We start from the raw sequence: 22,193 nt of genomic DNA, 5'->3' as shown, positions 1-22,193 counted from the left end.
TCTCTAGGTTCTTTCAGATCTGAAGAACCAAGGGGAACACTCAGTTAAAATGGGCTCTTCTTTGAAGATACATAATTGAACTCACTCTATATATTGACCAACTAGTTACATACTCCTTAACTGTCAGCTATTATCATGTGGTCCAAAAGGGCAATTCAGTCACATATTTAATTTCTTCTTATATTTATTTTAACTGTGTCCTGAATGAATCTATCGATTTCTGTTCCTATCCTCTGTTGGAGGCTGAGTGAAGGAGAACAGACTGACACTGGATGTACTACAGACATTTGACACAGGTTTTGTAGTGCTTTATTCCAAACAGTAATTAGGTAAATCAGTACTCAACATATGCAGCAGGCAGTCTTTAGATAGAAATGAAAACTTATTACCATAATTTCATATGGAATTTGGAGACTGGTCATTACAGCGTTAATCTCACTCAAGTCAAAGTCTTTATTTCTTTCTTGAATCCCAGAGGTTATATAAGCATGTGGAGCCTCCTTAATGCTGAATCCAGGAGCGACAGAAAATCAGTATCTGAAGAGTGTGGCACTTTCACTATTAATCCAAGTGATTTCTATCCTAGAACTGCATAACCTTCTTTTGCTCAGAATATATACAACAGAGTTCCTCTCAGCTGCAGTGAACTGGTTACCTCTGCCACGTCTGAAGGAGAATGAGTGAAAAAGTCCCACACAGTGCAGTGCAACTTCCCCAACCTACGAACTGATGTAGCTCACACTGAAGAGTCTTCTGGGCATTTTATCATTGCCTCTTGCATCCATGTGTGCAGCTGCTGTTTCACAGAGGCAAACTCTGAGTTGTTTAGCTGCACTATTTCACCGTGCATTAGCAGGGTCCAGCAGAGCACCCTGGATCACCAGACTACAGCCAAGTACACGAGGACAGCTATCACACCACATGTCCACATGTTCCCCTTTTAGGCACTGAGTATGAGTCCTGAGGGAAGGTGTTTTGGATATGAAACGGGAACGCAGCTCTTCCCCCCAGAGCCTTTTCCAGCTTTTTGTCTTTCAAAAACAGGTTCTCTGTTCATTTTGTTTTGGAAAAAGATGTCACAGAGGAATAAAATATTCTTGTGGATGAGGATGGGATACTTCTTAGTAAAATATCTTGTGTTCTGCACAGTGGGAGTCCTTCAGCTTAAGGGGATTAAACAAAAGGAAATGAACTAGTTCTGCTGCATATGTAGAGTACATGGTATTACCCTGTTGATATATGAACCTCATATATCAACCTTAGAATTCCTTTCAAAGGTGATAATCAGGACACCAAGCTTTACAGGAACATGCATCATCATAAATGTAATCGTGGTTTTCTTTTTTCATAATTAATATTCCCTGCTTAAGGGGAACAGAATCTGCCTGAAAGAATCACGGTGCGAGTTTTGTTGTGTCTAAACAAAAAGATAAATGGGTGGTCAGCTTTAAATTCATCTTTGTGTTGCAGAATCCGATATCCTGGTACCTCTAGAGACTCTCCACCCTGTTCATTTACTTCCAAGGAGACTTTATGAACGATCTTTGACAAAACCACACCTTTGGTTTCACACATCTCAGAGAAATCTGATGCGCTCTCATTAAAGACATTTGTCATGCCGAGGCTTTCCAGGAGTGGCTTCAGGTCATAATCGCCTTCCACACTAAACTTTGGAAGAAATACATTCACTTTAGTGTTGGCCATCATGCTGGGATTGGTCCACTGTAATAACGTCTCAGGGGTGAGTGCCTTTTCCAGCTGAGGACATAAAGAACAAAGGAAATGAATGCGCAGTCGAGAGAAAGTGGGAACAAAAATATCATTTCTGAACTCTTTACTCTTATCAAACCCCAAAAGACAAAGTCCAAAAGACAACTTTTGCCTGTAGCATTCAGAGTTAACTTACACTCTCAGTTACACTGATGTAAAATTTATTTCATCTATAGAGCAGACTTCCAGAGAAACTCCATTAAATGTGCATACTCTGATTATTGGTTCTTCACAAGCGTCTGCTATGGAATCAGCTCAACAACCTAATGAAGGAATCCAAGGAAGACTAGGCTACCCACAGCTGACTAACTGACACAGCTGTGCATGGAAAGCATAATCTCAGTACTGTTTTCTTCTCTCACCTTTTCCAGGCCAGTTGTCTCATCTTCGATGTCTTTGGGGAGCAGAATGAGCATACTTATATGTTTGTTAAGGCATGGAAGTTCAAGGATTGAAACATTTAACTCTTTTACATAACCCAGGCAAAAAGTAGCTTCCAGATTCATCATTTGCACCGGCTTAGTTTCAGTCTGCAAAACACAAGAGGAGACAGTCGAGCACTCCTTTTAATTCACAAAGAAGATGAGAGAGGATATTTGCAAGCTTGCATGAAAGTGGTACACTGATTACTATCATGGAATTTGTTGGCTTTCATATGTAACGATAATCAGCTGTAAGACTCTACTAGTGAAAGCTGTTGGTACTTGAAGAGGAGTGGCTTTCCTGTGACAAGGTGCACTTAATACAACACAATGGGGATGTGCTTTAAAGGAAAAAATCACCTACTATTAGTGACGTCAGCGCTTGTTTCACTAGCAGCTTCAAACTAGCAATGTAACAAGAAAACTGGCTTAGGTACTTTTGCAACAGCATATAGGTTTTGATAGAGAGTGCTGTAGTAGTAACAGATATTTCTCACTTTCGTCGAAATTTCCTTAGCACAAAACTGTCAAACATTTATTTGAGTGGAAGCAGTGCTGTATTTTATTTCAGGACATACCTTGTTGACTTTAAAAGGACATTCTTTGATCTCTGCCTCTGGGAACTTCTTCATCCAGTTTGTGACAAAATAAGCTGCATTAACTAGGAGGATCTGAGTCTGGTCACTTACACTATCCTCATTCAAAATATTCTCCATTTTGCCTGTGAACATGGTTAAGCTGGTCATTAATACAATAAATTATCAACGTATGTGAGGTTTTAACAGAACATAGAAACACTGTACTGAATACAAATATTTCTATCCTGCATCTCACAGATAGCAATTGTAATTATAAAGGGAAATCCCCAAATAGAAGCATTTAGTTCCCTAGCTGCAGCTTCATGTTTGAAGCGGAATTTGGGATCAAGATAGATCTTCCAAGTGACATTTTTACTCGGTTTACATAAAACAGAATAAAAAATATACCTACTGCTTTTGTTTCGTACTCTAAAGAAGGTACTGAAGCTTCAGTGAAATGCAACAGATAAAACTGAAAAAATATTTCTCATTTAGAAAGCAAGACTTCAAGGGAAGTTCCAGTCCAGTTTCTACTCACTTTTGGAGTATTACATGAGAATAAAATTACCCGAATAAGAAACACCGCTAACTCTCTAATTACAGTTCATAACCAAATAGGGCCATGGATTTAAAAAAGAGAACGTAATTCTTTCCCTCACTTTATTTTGTGTCTGTTCAAATGCTGTCATAAGATACTGAATTCATCATGCTGTGGATGTTAGTCTTCATTCATGCACAAATCACACAGGCAGAGCAAAGTACTTCCCCGTGGGCACCTGGGCCACATTGGGATGGATGAGATGTGACTCAGGCACCCATATTTTCATATTTGTACCACATGAGGGCAATAGGCAGCAACTGACCCTGGAGCTACCTATAAACAGCATGTACATAAGCTCTGCCTTGGGCACTGCGTACCAGACCTCTACCCCACACAGACTGGGCAGGTTCTGCCTGGGAGCCCTGATGGTCACTGAGAAGCACTTCTTGTGACTTAGCGGCTCAGAGTTACTGCAGGAGAAGTGCCGCAGCTCTGTTACCACCAGAGCGTCTCCAAGTAAGGAATATATGTTCACCTGTGGTCAAAATCAGCTGTGCTGCTGAGATGAGCTACTAATTAACAGCCTGGAATTCAGAATCCAGCACATACTCTCCATTAGAGAATGAGGCCAGGATTTGATGTATTGGTGTCAGATGTTTGTGAAGCTCCACAGCCAGGAGCTGTCATTGTCCCAGACTTTCCCAATGAAAACAAATGAGATGCTTTGCCAAAGGCTAATGCAAGGTCTGCCTCCAGAAAAGCTGCAGCAGTAAATGATTTAAAAACATGCTAACACAGCTAATCCTCATGAATCCAAATAATAGGTGTAGTCCCATTACTTTCACTGTATATTCACTTCTAACAGCAATAGTTAAGAGATGTCGTGAACACAAGATATCATTCTTCAAAGGGGTAAGCGGCATCCCCGAGGTTAGGCCCTACTCACCATCAGTCAACTCTGAGAGAGATTTATTGATCTTCTGTCGTGTTTCCTCCGTTTTTTCTTTGAACTCCACCAGTTCCAGCTCCGATGGAAAAGGCCTCTTTGTGGAGTTAACGAAGTCCTGAAAGACACAAGGTACAACATCTAACTTTTCTTAAATGCTCTTCACTGGATGACTCTACACTGCCTGCAACACCAGTATCCCAAGCTTCCTTATGGTGTTGGCGGAGACTATATTACAAAGAACAACTAATAGCTAACAGCAGGTGACAGCCAGGATACAGAGTCACTTTCAACAGATTGCTCCCAAGACTGTCCAGTTACATTGGCTTCTAAAATAACTTTGGTACTTCATGAGTGAACATGTTGCCGGAGCTTGAAAGGATAAGGCAGCCTTCAGTCTAGACCTGGGCAAAAGGAAGGGATGAGACAAAGGCCACAGGCTGCTCACAGTGTGCCTGTCCTTGTGAGATGAGATGCCCACTGCTGTGGACGAAGCCAAAAAGCAGGCAACTTGATTATAATACCATTTAAGTATGCTGTTAGTCTTCTGAAACATCACTTCTAGGCTGAAGTTGCCTTTGCTTGGGGCCCTATTCAAAGGCAACTGTGATAAAACAAACACAGCATTTTTCTCAATCGTTTGCAAGGTCCTTAAGTTTCATGGCCAAACAACACCTTCCACACTTGCGTTCTTTGAATAACCAGGCTTGTGCCTCCTCAGTTAGACTGAGAAAACTACTCTTCATTCACTAATTACTTGGGTGTGTGGACTAGACACACACTTGCACCACCATCTTTATTTAAAATCCTTCCCACTCATACTTATATTGCAAAGCCCTTGATGTGGCATAGGAGTCACACTGCGTTCAAAGTCTACTGCGCCTACTGACCTAAAACATATTAATGAAAGAATTGCAACTGTAGCATTGGCTGTATTGCTTGGGGTCAGAACAATCATCCTCCTACAAACTTTCATTACGCTCCTCCTCATCTGAGTCTAGTCAAGCAAAAGGTAATAGTGAGAGAATGTATTTTGAATAACATTGAAGTCCGGTTGATCAAGCAATACAAGCACTTTTCTGCAATACTTACTGTGGTAGGGCTGAGAGATTTGTCTACATAGAGCCGCTTGACCATTTTCAATGCAAAGAAAGAGGTGAGTTTGGAAACATCTGCAGTTACCGTTTGAAACCCAAAAGAAACATCTTTGACGTCTTGTAAATGGAGCACCTGATAATGAACATAACACAATACTGAGCGCCTTTCTTTTTATTATCTAAAAATTCATAGAATCATAGTATCATTAAGGTTGGAAATGACCACTGAGATGATCTAGTCCAACAGTCAACACCATGCCCACTAAACCACATCCCTCAGTGCCACACGTACACATATATTGAACAGTTCCCTGGGTGGCCTGTTCCAGCACCTCACTGCTCTTTCAGAAAAATAATCTTCCTAATATCCAACCTGAGTCTCCTTTGGTGCAACTTGAGGCCATAACCTCTCATTCTATTAATGCTACCTGGGAGAAGAAGGCAGCCCTGACCTCACCACAGCCTCCTCTCATGCATTTGCAGAAAGTGATACGGTCTCCCCTGAGCCTCTCCTTCTCCAGACTGAACAATCCCATTTTCCTCAGCTGCTCTCCTGTAAGGTCATTGCTCCAGACCCTTCACAGCTTTGTTGTCCTTCTCTGGACAAGGCTGGCAACAGATGATCCTTGTTTGTGACCTGAGCTTTGACTATTTGTATTCAAGCTAACAACACAGCTTCTAATTCTTATTCATTACTGAAAAATTAATTCAACGTTCCAGTGAGTTTCCTTTCTGGAAGTGGGTTACTTCCTTAAAAACTACTTACCAGATGGCAAGGTTTTCTGATTATTGACACACAACGTCATGTGGTATTTCAGCAGAAATCAATCAGTGGTGAGCTTTGATAGGCAGAATGTAAACTAGAGGTAGGGCTGCTGACCCATCTCCCAGCTCCTGGGAATCACATGCCCAGCTCCAGGATGTTCTAACCTGACTTAGAACTCTCTGCTTTTAGGTGCCTGTCTGTTGCAAGTTCTTTGAGAGTGCATGTTCCATTAAAAACAGCCCACCCAGCCCTCCTCATCTTCTCCAGCCACATTAGTGACCTCCCTTTCCCTTTCAGCCTCACTCCTGCTCTTTCTCCCTGAACACACCATGTCTTTACAGACACAGTGAATCACATTGAGAAATGTGAAACATAAGTGCACTTGCGTAACAGAACTCTGTTTGTGGAAGTGGATGTTCACTTACTATGGGATGGCTCAGCACAAATGGCAGGCAAAAGTGAAAGTGAAATTAAGCACAGGTTAATATTTTAAGCTCTTCCACTGGAAAGACAGCACCTGAATTTTGAAATGGTGAGGAAGCCTCAGGGTGCCATTTAAACTAGAAATAAGATCTAAAAATCATTAAACACCCAGCAGGTCTTTGTGGTTATATCACTTTGTTGCTGTGCAAATGGGCACATTGCAAACTGTAGGATGTGCTGAGGCACTGGAGGCCGTGCTTCAGCAGGGTGCCGTCAGGGAAACAGAAGGTACAGGGAGGAACTGCTAAAGGAAGAAATATGTATTCAAATCTGTGGAATGCCCCTGAGAGCCAGGTGATAATCAACATATAAATGCGTGCTGAATTTGCTTCTCATTCACCTCTAGGTAACTGCAGAGACTGCGGGCACTGGGATAAAAAGAGGCTGTGTAAATCCTGGCTCTCACAGAGGCAGTCGTGCAGCCTCTCCATGCCACAGAACAACCTCAATAAACTCACTGCACCATCACCATGATGCTGCTTCATGGTGCTGTAAAACCCTTGGGCATCTAGAGCTATTTGCAAGGCAAACCACTATTCAAGCTTCACTGCCTCCTACAGCATTATCTTCCTCTCAGCCGGCAGGAGAAAGGGGAAATGGCACAGACAGAACTGTTAAAATGACTTGGTAATGGCAAAATTATTTCCAGTGCTGGTAAGCTTAGGCAGTCCTGGATAACCACAAAACAATTATCCAGAAAATGCAGTGACTTCAGCAGCGACATTCAGCCACAATCAGCACTCTGCTGAAAGGAGACAAGGCCTTAATGCAACTGCTGAGGACTCTGCCATGTCCGTGTCCCCATCCACCTTGTAAATGCTTGAGAAAAGTGGTTTTTTTTTCCCCATATGCCAGTGACTTTCAGTCTCCTTGATTGTGTGGATCCTTGGAATGTGGAAATGTTCTGGAATTTTGGATAGACAGTTTTCTGTCTATCCAGGAGAACCAGCATTCCTGTACACCATTAACAAGAATAAATAGGAAAGCCACCTCTGATAACCACATAATTTTGCCGCTACAGAGCAGCATGCTGACAGCTCACCTTTTTCATTTGGTCTGCAGTGTCACCCTTTGTAGCTTTATATGCCAGAGCCAAAGACGTGGAGGTACACAGTGGGGCAAAGACAATATTGGTTGTTTTGTCCTTCTCACATAGCTTTTTGAACATATCAACAGCAAAAGCAGTGTTTGCTAGTTGAAGAGCATCCATCGTCATTCTGAAACAGAAAAGGATAAAGAGAGATGACCTACAGAGTGAGCTCTTGTTGCAGCAGGGCTGGCAGGTCACTGATTTCCTTGATGAAGGAGGCTGGACACCAGTATGGGGACTGGACAGCTTGAGCCTACAGTGGTAGGCAAAAAAGGCCTGACCAATCCTTCCCAGTCTCAGACAACACCAGCAACATTTGAGGAGAGTCTCGTTCATGCCCAACCAAGGTAGCTCAGTAAAAGCCCTTACCTTCAAGTGACAGCTGGCAATTCTGCATAGTATATGGAGCCAGAATTACCAGACATACATGGAGAAATCTGGGTTGGTCAAGGTGACCCACACATATCGAGTCACACTGGATAACATATGGATTTAATGTGTTTTTAATTGATACTCTTCAAATGTGCCAACTTATAAGGTACTTTGCCTATGCTTTGGGCTCTCCTAGTGCTTTGATAGGCCTTTAAAAGTTACACAATCTTTCCTGCCTCTTGCTTTGTGTCTAATTGTTCATTAAAGCTTTAGCTGTGGTACATCCTCTCTCTAAGGGGTGATTCCCCATTCTCCCTACCCTTGTTAGAAGTCTCCAGAAAGCTGTCTGGTCCTGTAGGTTGAGATCATTCTAGAAACTCTAAGTACTCAGCCTCCTACATAAATATTGCTATGTGCCCACTCATCACTTACAGCGAGGACTGCAAATATTTTCCTAGCAGTTCAGAGTGACTGCAATTGCTGCAGGGCTGTTAGCTGATCTATGCAGTCAGAAATGGAAAAGGTAGTGCCAAGAGACAGATGTTCTGAACCATGTTCTGGGAATGCCATGGAATACTCCGATCTTCCAGACTGCTTTCTTAGAACTAAAACTGCACTTTGGTGTAACTCCATTTGTGTAGATTAAAGACAACAACAGCAAACCACAGAATTTCGGTCAGTATCACATTGGGCTTAAGACCAGCAAGGACACAGAAGATGACAACTCCTTTAGGACAGTGAGTTTCACACTCTTCTACCCCCAGAATCGTGTGTCCCTAAAGAAAGGGAAAGGGAATCTGATAAACTGGTGTATCAGATTAGGGCAAAGATTGCCAACAGAACTCAGTTTCTTCAACATGTTCTCTGCCCAGGAAAAAGAAAAACGGCAAAATATCAGAATATATATGGCATGGAAAGGTTCTTACCCAGACATCTATTCACAATAACATTTCAGGCTCTGACACAGAAGATGTGAACAGGAAAGTCGGCTATTTACCTGAAACATTGCCTCAGTGTGAGGTTTGCTGATCTTCCAAGAAGCACCTTAAGGACAGGGATTGCTCTCAAATAACTACTTAATGCTGCAGTCTTAAACATTTACCTGGTTCATACCTTTCGCATCCTAGATCTCATCAGATGAGTAAAGATCTCCCCAGATGACAGCAGTTAGGTAAGGGAAGACAGAAAGGGGAGGAGAGGACATCTGAGCAGGGAACTGTCTCCGGAGCAAGGACACCTTCTCCCAACCACTCACTCTTATCCCTCTTTGGAATGGCATTTTGAGTGACAAAAATCTGCATTCGAGAGCATGTGTCATACTGCCCAAACTCTGCTGAATATCAGACATCACTGTATAGAGATGCTGTGGCAGTTTTCGTAGTTGAGAGTAGAGATTTCCAAAATAATCTGTGGTATTTATACATTTTTATAGGAGTAACAGAACAGGGGAGTGTTTTGTCTACAACACAGAAGAGAAAACTTTGACTTCCATGTAAGACCTGTTTGTTTTGAAAAGGCCTTCCCATCTCTGTTTTCATTAACTTACATATGTATATATTCTATATATTTAGTAAGGTACCTGGCTTAATTTTAGCTAAAAGACCTTGAACAAGAGGTTACTGACATGTATTGCACAATCTAATTAAGTGGAAAAAAGGATACTGGCATAAAACCAAGGCTTTTTAAATCCAGATTTGAAAAACACACTTACCCAGTGGTGTGCTCTCACATAGTGCTCTGACTGTTGGCATTAGCAACAAAGTACTTCCTAATTAGCTCTGAATGCAAAGAAAGCAATAAAGCTTGAGGAGGAAAAAAATATATATAGCACTGGAGAGAGTTGCCCCCAAATAAAAATGATGAGGAGGTGTTTGCAACATGTAGAGGACTCCTGCAAGACACTGTTCAAGCAGATTGGGTCTGTCCATCTCCCATGACACTGGCAGTGTCCCGAGATGCTTTGTAACGAAGATTACCCTGGGAGATCCCGTTTTACAGTGTCAGCAGGAATCAAGCTGGTGTCAGAGTGAGGTCTGGGAAACGTTCTCAGAGTTTTTCTGGGTGTAAAAGTGAGAACTCAGCGCCAGTCAGCATTACAAGCATCTCTGTCATTCCTGTGGTCACAGCTTCTCGCATACAAAAGCAACTCATTACCAGAAAAGTCAAGGTTGTTAGAAACGATGAACTCTGCATACGTCAAAGGAGGAGAGAGCTTTGGGCAAAATAGTGGCAAAGGACAGTAAAATCAAATATGAAGATCTGGGACTGAGGTTGCAGCAGTGCAGAAAACCTTTTCTGCAAGGTTTCTATGTTCCTCTTCAGTGAGGAAACCTGGAGGTACTTCATGGTGAGCCTTTTACAGACCTTCTGTTCACTTGGTAACTGATGATGCTTCCCAATGCCTTTGTTACGCTTAGAGAATCCATTCCTGGTAGTGGCAAGGCTTATCACTTATTTATTATTTCGTTCTTTTAGTGCTACTACTGATATAATGCACATTCAGAGGATTTTGTTGGGGAAAAAAAAAAAAACAACCCTCAGTTTCACCCTGCTGTTTCAATAAGGGCTGGATAGCAAAGAATAATCTCTATCTCACCATCTTTTTTAACTGCATCTGGTCAGTCTTCTTTTTTAATGCTCCATTTATTAATGACATATGACACACAGAAGCTCATGATGTTCATATGCTTGAAAGGAATTTACCGCATGAAACATTACAAAATCTTGAACCTCTTTCAAGCCCTGAGCACCCCAAGCTGTGTCAGTGACTCCACTGCAGCAAGTTCTGGCTGAGTGAGAAGGGTCTGAGGCCCCCCTCAAGAATAAAGCCCATTGGGTGCCCATGAGCAGTCCCAGAAACCAGATCCAGCTCCGGAGTCAGTAATCACAGGAAACTCTTACACAGGGAGGAGTCAACAGAACTGGAATTGAAATTTCAGGAAGGGCTGCTTGGATTCTGGCTGAGTCCCTGCTTTCCCAGGAGAGCAGCAAGTCAGCATTCTGAGAAGCCCGCGGCACGGTGGCACCTTCTAAGCACAGGCAGCCTGTGATCCACCCAGCTTTGCTTAAAGCTGTGATGGGGGCTGCAAAGTTCAAGAAACACGTTCAGATAGAGGAGGAAGCTGAAAGGCACTAGAATCGGTTCAGAAATAAATAATTTAAAGGTGCTTAGTAGCATAAGACGCTATTTTGCTTTGTCGCTCCTGAATGCAACCAACAAAAATAAGGCTTTGTTTTCTATTTGCTTACTAAGAGAAAAGCTAAATGTAGCTTATCTTCGAAAAATTAATCAGAAGAACAGCAACATCTCTGTGGAAACCTGACAGGTCACGTCAGCCGAATGGTAAGAATCATCTGATAAAGTAGAGCCAGTGTTTCTTTTATTCTTGCCTTTGTTAAAGAGCCTGGAGGAGAGCACACCCAGGGCAGACAGGGTGGTGGCCATCCAAGCTGGGCTGGTACCGGGGCTGTGCACTAGGGCTACGGCTCAGGAGCTGTGAGTGAACAACCTGCAGTCATTTCAGTTTAGATAAATGATATGAAAGAGCCCACATATGAATGGGGCATTCCCCCTCCAAACTAGCTCATTTAACATGATCTTACTGAAGCTCTTGCTTGGATAACACAAAATATAAAGGAACAAAACTCTTGTGAGCCTCTTCTTCCTACTTCTACACAAATGGCAGCTCTCTACCATGCAGGCTACACAGCACCGTGACAAAGACACGATTTCCTCTGAACAGATGTTTCTCACAATGTCAGACCGATGCTTTACTTTAGTGAGAACAGAGTGTTCATCAGGTTGTGGAAAAAGCACCATCAGCAACACAACTGAGAAAGTCACTCCAGGAATTAGAGAGTCTCCAGAATACGTTTTATTGTGCCTCAACAGTCAGTGAATTTTTCCAACCGGATGAGCACGCTGAAGATAAAGTAGATAATTAGCACGCTTAAGCTCTTGTCCTTTGAACTAGCAAGGCTTAGACAAAGCAAACAGAGCAAAGCATACAAACCCATGCAGAAAACAAGAAGAAGATTCTTTTGTAAACTTCTAAAACAGTCTACACCTACTTAGAGATATGGAGCATTGTCGCGGCATCACATACAGCCTGCTTGCCTGATTCAGGAAAAGCCATTTGGAACAGTCAACAGGTAGCCTAAGCGTTCTAATAATTCCTAATATCTTCACAGTCTCACCTGTCAGACCCCACTCACCGTCAGGGGTAAGGAATGTAGATGGGTCAACACAGCAATGCTGGGACAAAACCAAAATGTTGTCATTTGAGCAGGCTCTTTTCTACCTTTAATTCCACATTCCACGAGCTTCCTTATCCTGCTCAATCTATGAGATTGTGTTTCACGTGAGGGACTTTATAAGTGTTAGTTAGGCATCAAAGTACCAGAGGAAGAAAAGGAAAAAAAAATGCTGTACTTACTTTGCAAGGGTATAATCCTGGTAAATGAATCAACGAAATGGGTCCGACACGAAGAACTAGAGACCTGTGGCGAAACCTTGCTGAGCAGAAGAGTCTGTTAGCTTGCCTGCTCATTGACACCACTCCCACTTTCCCAGCCCTAATTACGCACACACTCTCGCTTTTTTTTTTCTTTTTCCCCCTTAATCATTCTTCAAGCAGCTCCTAAACTGGAGGAGCAGTATGAGTCACACCTGAGTTGTCTTTGCCTGCCCAGCTACAGAGCACAACAACATGCTCCAGCAGGAAACAGCAGCCCAGGCACATTGCCTGCAGCGAGTGCCCTACAATAGGCACCAGACGGGAGGGAGCAAAGACTCTGAAAGAGAAGGTGCAGGAGTGAAGGAGCAAGTGAAGGACCTTCTGAGCAAAATCAGTGCTCCGAGGTATATATATATATATATAATATATATATATTATATATATATATAATTGTGAAAAAGACAGGCAGGGAAGGCAACCAAAATGTGTGATGGCAACCCAGCACTTTGCATCTGTGTATGCATTCATATAGTGTCTCAGTGTTGTCTTTGTGAGGGTTGTGTGGTGTACTTGCTTGCCTCAAAAGCCCAAGGCCAGAATGGAGCTCATGCTCAAAGAGAAATATCTGCTTGTCTTGTTGCTCTCAAGCAGGAGATTTCAGAGGGAGGAGAAAGCCACAGCTCCTTTCCAGCATCTCCAGAATGGGAACCGCTGCGTTCAGCACTCAGTAGCTACTTGATTACTGATGAATCCAATGGCTTGTGGGGGGGGAAGAAAGGGAGAGGGAGAGGTGGTGGTGCAGCTTGACAAGCTTGACAGTCCTATTTGAATTGAAAAATGCATGCAGTCCTTAGCAAGGAAAAGGTGGTCTACTCTGCTCCACACTGCTTCTCCCAGCACGGAGTCCAACTACCCACCACACTAACAAAAACTTCCTGGAGTCCAAGTCAACCTTAATGAAGAAACTGACACCCAAAACCACAGCTCCTGTCCACACCTCACCCATCCCCGATGGCCTGTATGTCCTTAGACTACAGATGTGCTACAAAAAAAGTAAATATTACTGAGCCTGCTTTTAAGATTGCTATGCTGGCAAATGAAAGGGCTAGGAAACCAAAGTGTCTTCCCTGACATGATACCTCCTTGATGGCAGTGGTAACTGAGGAGTTGTTATCTCCTTCTCTAATGACACAGTCCTATTTTGTTTTGAGCGTAAATCACACCACAGCTTCCTGATAAGATCCCAGCAATATGTTCTTCCTGAAGACTCATTATTACCCAAAAGAAATCTTATTTTCCTTTCTACTGAGATGAAGTAGGGTTCAACTTCATTTATTTACCAGACAGTGAACATGAAATTAGTATGCTGTACTGTGGGTGAATTCATAACAAACACTAAGGTGTGGATGTGTTTAAGCAATTCAAAGAACATTGAGAACAGCTGGCTAAAATGTGTCATCTGGGCAATAATTGTCACATATCTAATTACGCCTTACACTGTGAGAGAAATTTTGATAAAAATCTACCATAATATTGGCTGCCAGACTCTCCTCAGATGTCTGCAGGTAATGTAGAGCCAAAGGAACAAACTTTCCTTCAGGCCCAGGTCTTCCACTGTGGAGCGGTTCAGGAGATTCTGGATTCACAGTGGTGGGGAGTGGCAGACAACAAAACTGCCTTGACAGAGTTAGCACAGCTCATCACCTTCACCTCCTATCACCATCGCCAGCTTTATCACCATGTAGGCTGGAAATACAAGTGGGTGCACTGGTGTATTCTAAAAGCTGAGCGGGGAAAGGTGAAAGAACTCTCTACATTACAAGGCTGAAGGTGCATAAACATAACTACACTCCAGTCACTTCCCTTTGATAGCTGAGGTCTGGCACTTTGTAGCCTTACAGAACCTTTCTGCCTGACCAAGCTGCTGCTGCTGCTGCTGCAAAGTGAAACACCCTCATTATTGCAGTCCAAAGTTTCATAACACAGACAAGCCACAGTCTTTTGACAGCACAAAAGAGGAGCTTTCATCTTCCTTTTACAGGTCACCAACATTTTCAGGTCTTCAACAGCCCAAGGGGAAACGCAAGTAAAGGCCTTGCTGGGCACCAGGACACAGCAGCCACCTCGACATGCCACCACCTGGCCACGCAGTGTGCAGGAGGGACACAGCCACCCGGTGACACTCCTGTCATTCTGTCTGCTCTCAGCCCCAGGTCTGGGCTCACCCTGCCACTCCTGCAGGGCGTTGTTCCTACACGCTGCTGAGTGGAAAAGACAAACAGCTTCCTTTCTCCCACCCCCTGGACAGGCTCGTTTAGGTCAAAGAACGCTCCTGCAGCTTAATACAGTGCTATAAAGTCGTTCAGCTCCAAGTGACTGCCGTTATCTTTTTTTCTTGTTTTATTTCCCTAATGCATTGACACTTGAGGACACGTCTGACTGCAGATTTCATGCTTTGGAGACCATGCAGGAAATCAGCTACAAGTGGGAGGGAATAAAGAGCAGAATAAACTGGGGCGTTTTTATTACGCTGCCAGTCATAAAGGGTGCAACCCCTTTTCACCGAGCTACAGCTTTTACTGCAAGCCTGAGATGTTGGAGAGAGCCGCTAACAGGTTATTTGCATGCCTTGGTTTCAATACAACAACCTGCTTCCTCAATACAGTTAGAAAAAGCAGACTACATTCACAATGTCTGTAAGTTGGTCTGTACAAATGAACTTTCCATATTCACTGTGTATCTGGGTCTACATTGCTATTTAGCCATAAAGATAAGTCACAGGCAAAAAGAGTTTTCAGTTTCTGCCTAGTAAAGGTCAGTCTGACAGTTCCAAACCACACGATGATTTGCAAATACAAGAGCACTTAGAATAATCAAGTGTCATTCGATGATTATATTGAGAGAGATGCAAACTGAGCAGCAGCAAGCTCACCTCTCTTTTTTTCCCTTTCTTCCCAAGGCATTTGCGCTGAGATGCACGAGGGATGGTGTCACACAGCAACACGCTGCTTCAACACGCACAGCAAGAATTCAGCCTTCTGCAGACATGTCTGCTGACGTAGAAGGGTTCCTCACCAGTGAGTATTTCTAATAATAGACAGGAAATTAATCTTATTCGTTTGTTTTATTGAGCCTGTTCTTGTTTGGGGCATACATCTCATCAGGACAAAATAATAATAAAACAACTCTGAAATAATAGGCATAGCCACACTATACTGTGCTTGATTATAGATCTGGTTAGCTCCTAGCTGAGTGGAGGTGTGATGTTCAAGTTATCAGGGGCTCATCTATCAAAGGAAAACCTGCACGGGGTAAGGACTGCTCATGTAAGGAATGTGGAAACTTTGAAGAGAGAGATGACATTGGCAGAAGTGCTTTTCCCACAAGCAGCAGAGACCAAGCAGACCTCTCCCTCTGGAACTGAACTGGTTTCAGGTTGGAACATTAGCAGCTTACATGGCTTCTGCTGCCCACAGCAGCAGGCCTGGGCTCTGACACACAGCTTCCCTTCCAGCTCTGGGTTTGCTCTTGAGTGCCTCCTTACTGTGTGCAGAGGAAGGAGGTGTGAGAACTGGGCATTTCTTCCCCCTCTTGCTTTTATCCAGTGTCATCAGTAGATGAGTCACTTTCTCCTGTAATCCAGGTAGTTATGAAGTGTCTGGGTGATTAATGTGGGTGAGGGCACACACCTTCCCAGCGTTCTTCAGCACAGCTTCACAGCATGAATATATACATAATAAAAGACTATCAAAGCTGAGAGTCAGTATTTGCTGAAATAAAGACACTGGAAATGAGCCTGCCTCCATGGTCTGAATTTTCTCCAGCTGTGTTTTAAGGGGAGGACAGAGCTTTGCTTGTCCCTGAATGCAGCTAAAAAGAGGAACAAACATGTTAATTCTTGCTTCTTCAATTGGTATTTGGCAGATCTGCTAAAGGCAACAAAATCAGTGTACATTCTTATGCACTACTTGAAGTAAAACACCCAACACCGTCGCTGTCTCATCATCCGCTTATAAAAGCTATGCCTGCAAACCCATCTTGACATCCAGCTGTAAATCTTAACAAATAATGGCCCTGAACCTCAGCTAATGTAAACTGATTAGCACCATGAAAGCAAGTGAGCTATTCCATCATTCAGCAGCCAATTCAGCTCATGACACCACTAACCCAGGACATATTAACCCATAAAAAGGAAGAGTATGAAAAAGTGTGAATGACAAAAAAAAAAAAATAGCCATATTTAGCAAAAACAAGTGCTAGGAATTAATAGAGTTTTCTCTTTCCCATTACATTTACCCAGGCAATATGTAACCTACTGAGAAATAATTTTCGTCATTCTTCTGAGATCTAATGGCCCCATTAAGCTTGATGGGATGACTCCGATTCATGCATAATCCAGTGAGTTAATAAACTCCACAATAACATTTATATAACAGGCATTAAGTGACCTGAAATTAGGTCTATAGGAACTTGTGACAACACAAATACCCTTCCATTTTTCTTTCTTGGTTCAAGATCCAAAGCCCACTGCAAAGGTGGCTACCAAATTCAGTGGGTTGTGGATAAAACACACAAACAGGCTTGTTAGCGAGACAGATGTTGGAAGATGTGGACAAGATGTTGTACATGTAGAAGAATTATAGACAGTTAATGATGGAAAAATAGCCTGGCTCAAAGAGCTTCCTTCTTAAGATGAATATTACTCTGGTAAGAGTGGCTAGGATGAAGATAAATGACTTCCTATATAGTTTCTGCTAATTTCCATACAAGACATAATTAAAAGGCTTTGGGATGAATAAGGAAGGATCTAAGAGGAAAATGCTAACCTAGAAATCTGGTGCAGATCAAATCATGGCAGCTACATAGCCGACTATTCCTGGTACAGCCACTGGTCTTTGGCTGTTGTGGGACTTTTTGTTCTTGCAGGAGAAGTCCAACAGCACGTTTCTTACCACTGTGGTGCTCAACCCTTGGTACAACACCACTGTACCTTATGTATAATGGAAAGAGGGAACACACTGTTTGTATGTCTTGGATGGCCCCATTTCCTCATACCTTCCCATGAATTAAACAGTGAGTTCTGCACTTGAAGTCTTCTGCAGTTCTAAGGCAGGCAGAAGGCATGTTTAAGCTCTATTGCTTAAAATACCATTTAGAAGAAAATAACAAGACAAACCACAGCTCAGGAAAACAAAATAGTTGAAGGAGTTGCGTTATCACCCAGTCCCAGCTCTGTTCCCTTCATGTCCCTAATTCAGACCGCACGCCATGCCGTTAAGTTGTGAATACTGCTCTCTACAGTCACACAGTGAAAAAAAAGAATCGTTGGATCTACCATGAGAATGGAGAAAGTCATCTGGAAGCATCAGAGGTATGCAAGTCAGCTTTAAAGCTAACTCATGTCGCGTGACTCTTTGTTTTGCAGTTAAGTTGTTGTATTGTGTAATGGAACGGCAAAAGTTATTCCTCTGTCATTTGTCTAGAACAATCTGGTAATGCTTTTATAAGTACCTACAAGAATAGAATTGCTTTTCCGCTCCTCACTGTCTAACTCAAAAAATTTCATATAAACTCTGATGAGAGCAAAAACCAGAGTGCTTTCCTTTGCACAGAGGGGAGGAATTCCAGAAGGAAAATCTGGGTCTATTCACAGATTGGTATCTTTTCAAGACTCACACATGAAGTTTAGCAGTCATTGAGCTTGAACCCCTGCATGGGAATATGCAAGTACCAAATTAACTGGACCCGTAATTTCTCTTTGGATTACAGCACATATTTGTGGTGTTTTAACATCTGATTAATATGAAGTCCATAGAGAGGGTGACATCACACCTCAATCACTGAAATCAAACTAAACGTATTAATTATCTGTGGCCTGGAGCTGGCAGTACGAGAGGAAATTAGCAAAATCTGATGATTATTATTAGTTCCTTTTTCTGTTTTTTGGGGCCCTCACATATTTTGTTAGCACAGTCACGAGTGCCAATTTATGGTCATGGAAATAAAGTTGGGATTCTATTCCCTCCCCCAGGTGCAGAAGAAGAAGAAAGCAGCATGGGTAGGGACAGCAATGCCAACAGCCTTGTCAATAACACAGAGACTCTTTCTTCTTTTTCTATTCATATATGTTTATTTTCCTACAGCGTCTGATGCATAGACGCAGATGTACGAACAATCCAAATCACTTATTCTATGTTCTAATATCCCTTAAATACATTGCCAAGTTTTCTCAGGTATCTTTCCCACCCCCTTTACATGTCTACAAAACATCCCACAGATGTTTTACTCCTTAACCACACATGCGGGTGCTTCTCCAATCAGAGACATGAGTCGTTCCTAGCCACGTGCTCCTCTTCCAGTTTGGATTGTTATCATCTGTCGATCACGCAGCTCACTTGACTTTTTTCTCAATTGGAGGCGTCCTCGGCATTCCTTTCCCATGCTGTTTATCTTGTTCTGCAGCTTGTGCTCTAAATATTCTTTCCTGAATACCCACATTTCTTCTGCAAGCAGCAGGCCGAGAGGTAGATGTTGTTCTCCCAGCCCGCCAGAGCCATGCAGTCACGGCAGTGCAGTGCCAGCCTAGCGCCGCCGCCGCCGGGGCCGCCTCTTGCAGGGCGGCGCAGAGTCCTGGGGGCTGCTGCGGGCCTTCCTCTTCGGGGGGCGCCGGGGCCCCCCACACGAGCGGTCTCTGCCCTGGGAAGAGGGGCCCGCTGCCGCCGCCTGCCCTGGCTCCTCCTGCTGCTCCTCCACTGAGGGCGCTGTGGTGGTGCTGGGGTACCCAGGGACCCCAGTAGAGCTGCTGGGCAGCTCCTCGGTACTGGGCCCAGTGTGGCTGGTGGAGTGGCCTGGGCCCGAGGCAGAAGGCAACTGATGGGAGGTGCTGTTGATAGGGCTGGCTGCAGGGCTGTCCTCCCTCCTTCCAGCAGCACGGCTGATTTGGTGGTCCAGCTGATGGCGGATCACAGGGCCGTACATGGATGCGGTGATGCAGATGAGCCTCCTTATGAACGGCAACAAATCACCATTGATGATCATCTGCAGGTCCTGCACCAAGGCCTCCTGGTCCAGCCCGTGCTCACAGAGGAACTTCATGGTGGCCCACAGTCCCACTTCCACTTCCCACCAGTCATTGCTGGACACCTGCTGCAACTCCTCCCTCAGCCACTGGAGCAGGGGTCCGAGGTCTTCTGGATGGTCTTGGAAAAATGCAGCCCAGACCTCGGCTGGGAAGTTGTGCTCAGCTGGGATGAGCACCGGCTCTGCAGGCCCCTGCTCGTCCTGCAGGCCGTCACCTGAGTGCGCTGCGGGCTGCGGGACAGCACACTCCAGGTAATCCTCGTCCGACCTCACCGAGTATCGGATGGTGGCGACTTTGTGCCCGCATACGGCACAACTCGGCTTCTTCTGTGCCCACCAGAGGGCACAGCCCAAGCACAGCTGGTGCAGGCAGGGCATCGCGTAGGCCGCCTCGTCCCGGCTCTGCCCGCAGATGGGGCAGGTCCATTCCGAGGGCAGCTCCATGGCCCCGGGCTGTGCGGTGGGCTGGGGAGAGCCGAGGTGGGAAAGCTGCTCCCCTCACAGGTGCTGCAGCAGGCAGAAGGTGTTACCACCTGCAAGAGAGAGAGAGAGGCCACGGTCACTCACAATCCCAGGGGAAGGAAGCTGATACCATAGTCCCTCAGCAGCCTGGTCCTGGTCCCTACCAGTTGCTGCAGGGGCCATGTCCTGCACCACTCACCTCTGCTGCTACAAGCTCACCCTGTGCAGCCCCAGCTGCCTGATCCAGGCAGGGCTGGGGGAAACACTGGTGATACTGTGGGATGGGCACCAAGATCTGTTGCCAGCAGCCACACAGCAAAACACAACCAACTAGCTCAGTGCTCCAAGTCTCGCAGCTGTGCTCAACTGGAGTCCAGGCACGAGTCCACACTGGTCTCTGCCAGCGCCCAAATCTACACAGGGAGGGCTAGTGAGGTCACAGTCATCTCCATTGCTGACATCACAACCCCTCGGTAGGTGACCTCACGTTCCATCACTGCATGTACTGGGGCAGCGGCCTGGGCCTCCATCGCCCTCCACCATTTCATGATTTTCCTTTGTAATGGTGATATATTTGGGAAAATAAAAATTGCATGTTTACTATCTCCACAATAATCCATCTTCTGTGAACTGTTTACACTTTCTGAAACTTAAAGAGACATTTTTTGCCTCTTCTACATGTATTTTTGGAAACCTGGTAGTAATTTATCACCCTTAGGTGATGAGAACATCTTCCATATACTTTGGAATTGTTCTAAAGCTTCTGTAGATTATCAGAATCTTAAATGATGTCTAAATGAAGGAGTCCAAACTGTACTGTCTAAACTTTTACTTCAGGCTGCAGGTTGGGGCACAGTAAAGTTGTGGCACATCCCCTTGACACAGAATCTGAAGACTTCTCAACATCCAGTACATCAGGTCTTGCCCTGAGGTTCCCCTTTGCCTCTAGTGCCATAGGTGCAACATGGCTTTATTTTGGCTCCAGTCTTTCTGGTGTCAAGTACAGCTTTAGACCTTTTCTTTCTGTGTTTTACAGCTACAGCACCCTGCCTAAACATCTAGAGTTCTGAGTGAATTTGAAAGAAGGGATCTTGGGACCCAGCCCTCCTCCGCTATGCTGGTTAGCTTCTAGTTCAATTAAAAGTGGTTACAGAAGGAAGCCTCTCCTCCAGGACTACTGTACCAGCATCATTCCCCAAGGCACTGTGCTCCCAGCAGACATGTTCCCTGTTACAGCCTGTGGTCTGGGTCTTCTACAAAAGCAATGTTTGTGCCTTTCGTCACACCACATCCCAGTGCAGAGGAGGCTTGAAGGCGCTGTGACCAGACTGACTGTGCACTGAGCACTCCCAAGCTGCATGCCTGTTGTCACTTTCAAAGTCTCCTGAAATACAATGAAAAGACAAGTGGTTAGAGAAGAGATATTGCTTTATTTATGTGCAGGGTGCAAGGTGGAGAATAGCACCATCCACATCCATAAGCCAAAAGTTCTCAATACTCGCCTATTTAATACGTAAGGCACACATTTGTAGTTACTTGCAGCTACCACAGTGGAGCAGTATTGCTGACAGGAGGCCTGGCTGTGCTGTAGACAGGACTTCTTTTATTGATGCATTCACCTACTCTTGGCACGAGGCGTTCAACCAAGCTGTGGTTTGGCTCCTCTCTTTCCATACCAAAAACTGATAGCAGGAAGCATTCTCCACAATTCATTCAGCCTTAAGGAACGTGGAGATCATGTGTGCCTGTGCCACCTAGTGTCACAGTGATGTGATTTAACAGAGTCCCAGACAATTAATTAGCAGATGGGCCTCACAGAGGCCAATAAGTACTTGCTGACAGACAGTTAAATGTGACTGAGCGTTGTGCCCTAGCAGCCCAAAGGGCCAACCACACCCTGGGGTACATCAGGCCCAGCACTGCAATTGAGTGTGGGAAAGGGTCTTCCTCTCTGCTCTGTGCTGTGCAGTCACACCTCCAGCACAGGGTGCAGATTCTGGTGCCACGGTATAAGGATATCAGACTATTAGAGACTGTCCAAAGGAGGACCACAAAGATGGGGAAGGGTCTGGAAGGCAATGTGTGTGAGGAGTAGCTGAGATCCCTTGGTCTGTTCAGCCCAGAGCAGA

At 44.3% G+C, this 22,193-nt stretch overlaps 1 protein-coding gene and 1 long non-coding RNA gene across 3 annotated transcripts in view; one reads left to right on the top strand and one right to left on the bottom strand.

The window, feature by feature from the left end:
• The window catches only part of LOC116652901, a 31,156-nt gene extending 14,840 nt beyond the window's left edge, over positions 1–16,316 (top strand). The window contains exon 2 of the long non-coding RNA XR_004306103.1: positions 15,482–16,316. This is a non-coding gene — a long non-coding RNA (uncharacterized LOC116652901). The remainder of the gene's footprint in view (positions 1–15,481) is intronic.
• Positions 286–12,697, bottom strand: SERPINB5 (serpin family B member 5). 2 transcript variants are annotated; one of them, XM_015854585.2, is made up of 7 exons: positions 12,502–12,697; positions 7,646–7,820; positions 5,350–5,487; positions 4,258–4,375; positions 2,771–2,913; positions 2,133–2,300; positions 286–1,758 (listed from the first exon to the last, which is right to left on the bottom strand). In XM_015854585.2, exons 2-7 carry the CDS (start codon positions 7,817–7,819, stop codon positions 1,366–1,368), a joined length of 1,134 nt encoding a protein of 377 aa, XP_015710071.1. In that variant the 5' UTR covers position 7,820; positions 12,502–12,697; the 3' UTR covers positions 286–1,365. The 2 variants fall into 2 exon arrangements, with proteins under 2 accessions (XP_015710071.1, XP_015710072.1); XM_015854586.2 differs by lacking the exon at positions 12,502–12,697 and adding an exon at positions 9,777–10,060.
• Positions 16,317–22,193: the final 5,877 nt, after the last annotated feature.

The sequence above is a fragment of the Coturnix japonica genome, chromosome 2, assembly GCF_001577835.2.
Source record: "Coturnix japonica isolate 7356 chromosome 2, Coturnix japonica 2.1, whole genome shotgun sequence".
Classification (NCBI taxonomy): domain Eukaryota; kingdom Metazoa; phylum Chordata; class Aves; order Galliformes; family Phasianidae; genus Coturnix; species Coturnix japonica.
The sequence above is the reverse complement of the archived record's forward strand: the minus strand, read 5'-3'. Positions and strand labels throughout refer to the sequence as shown.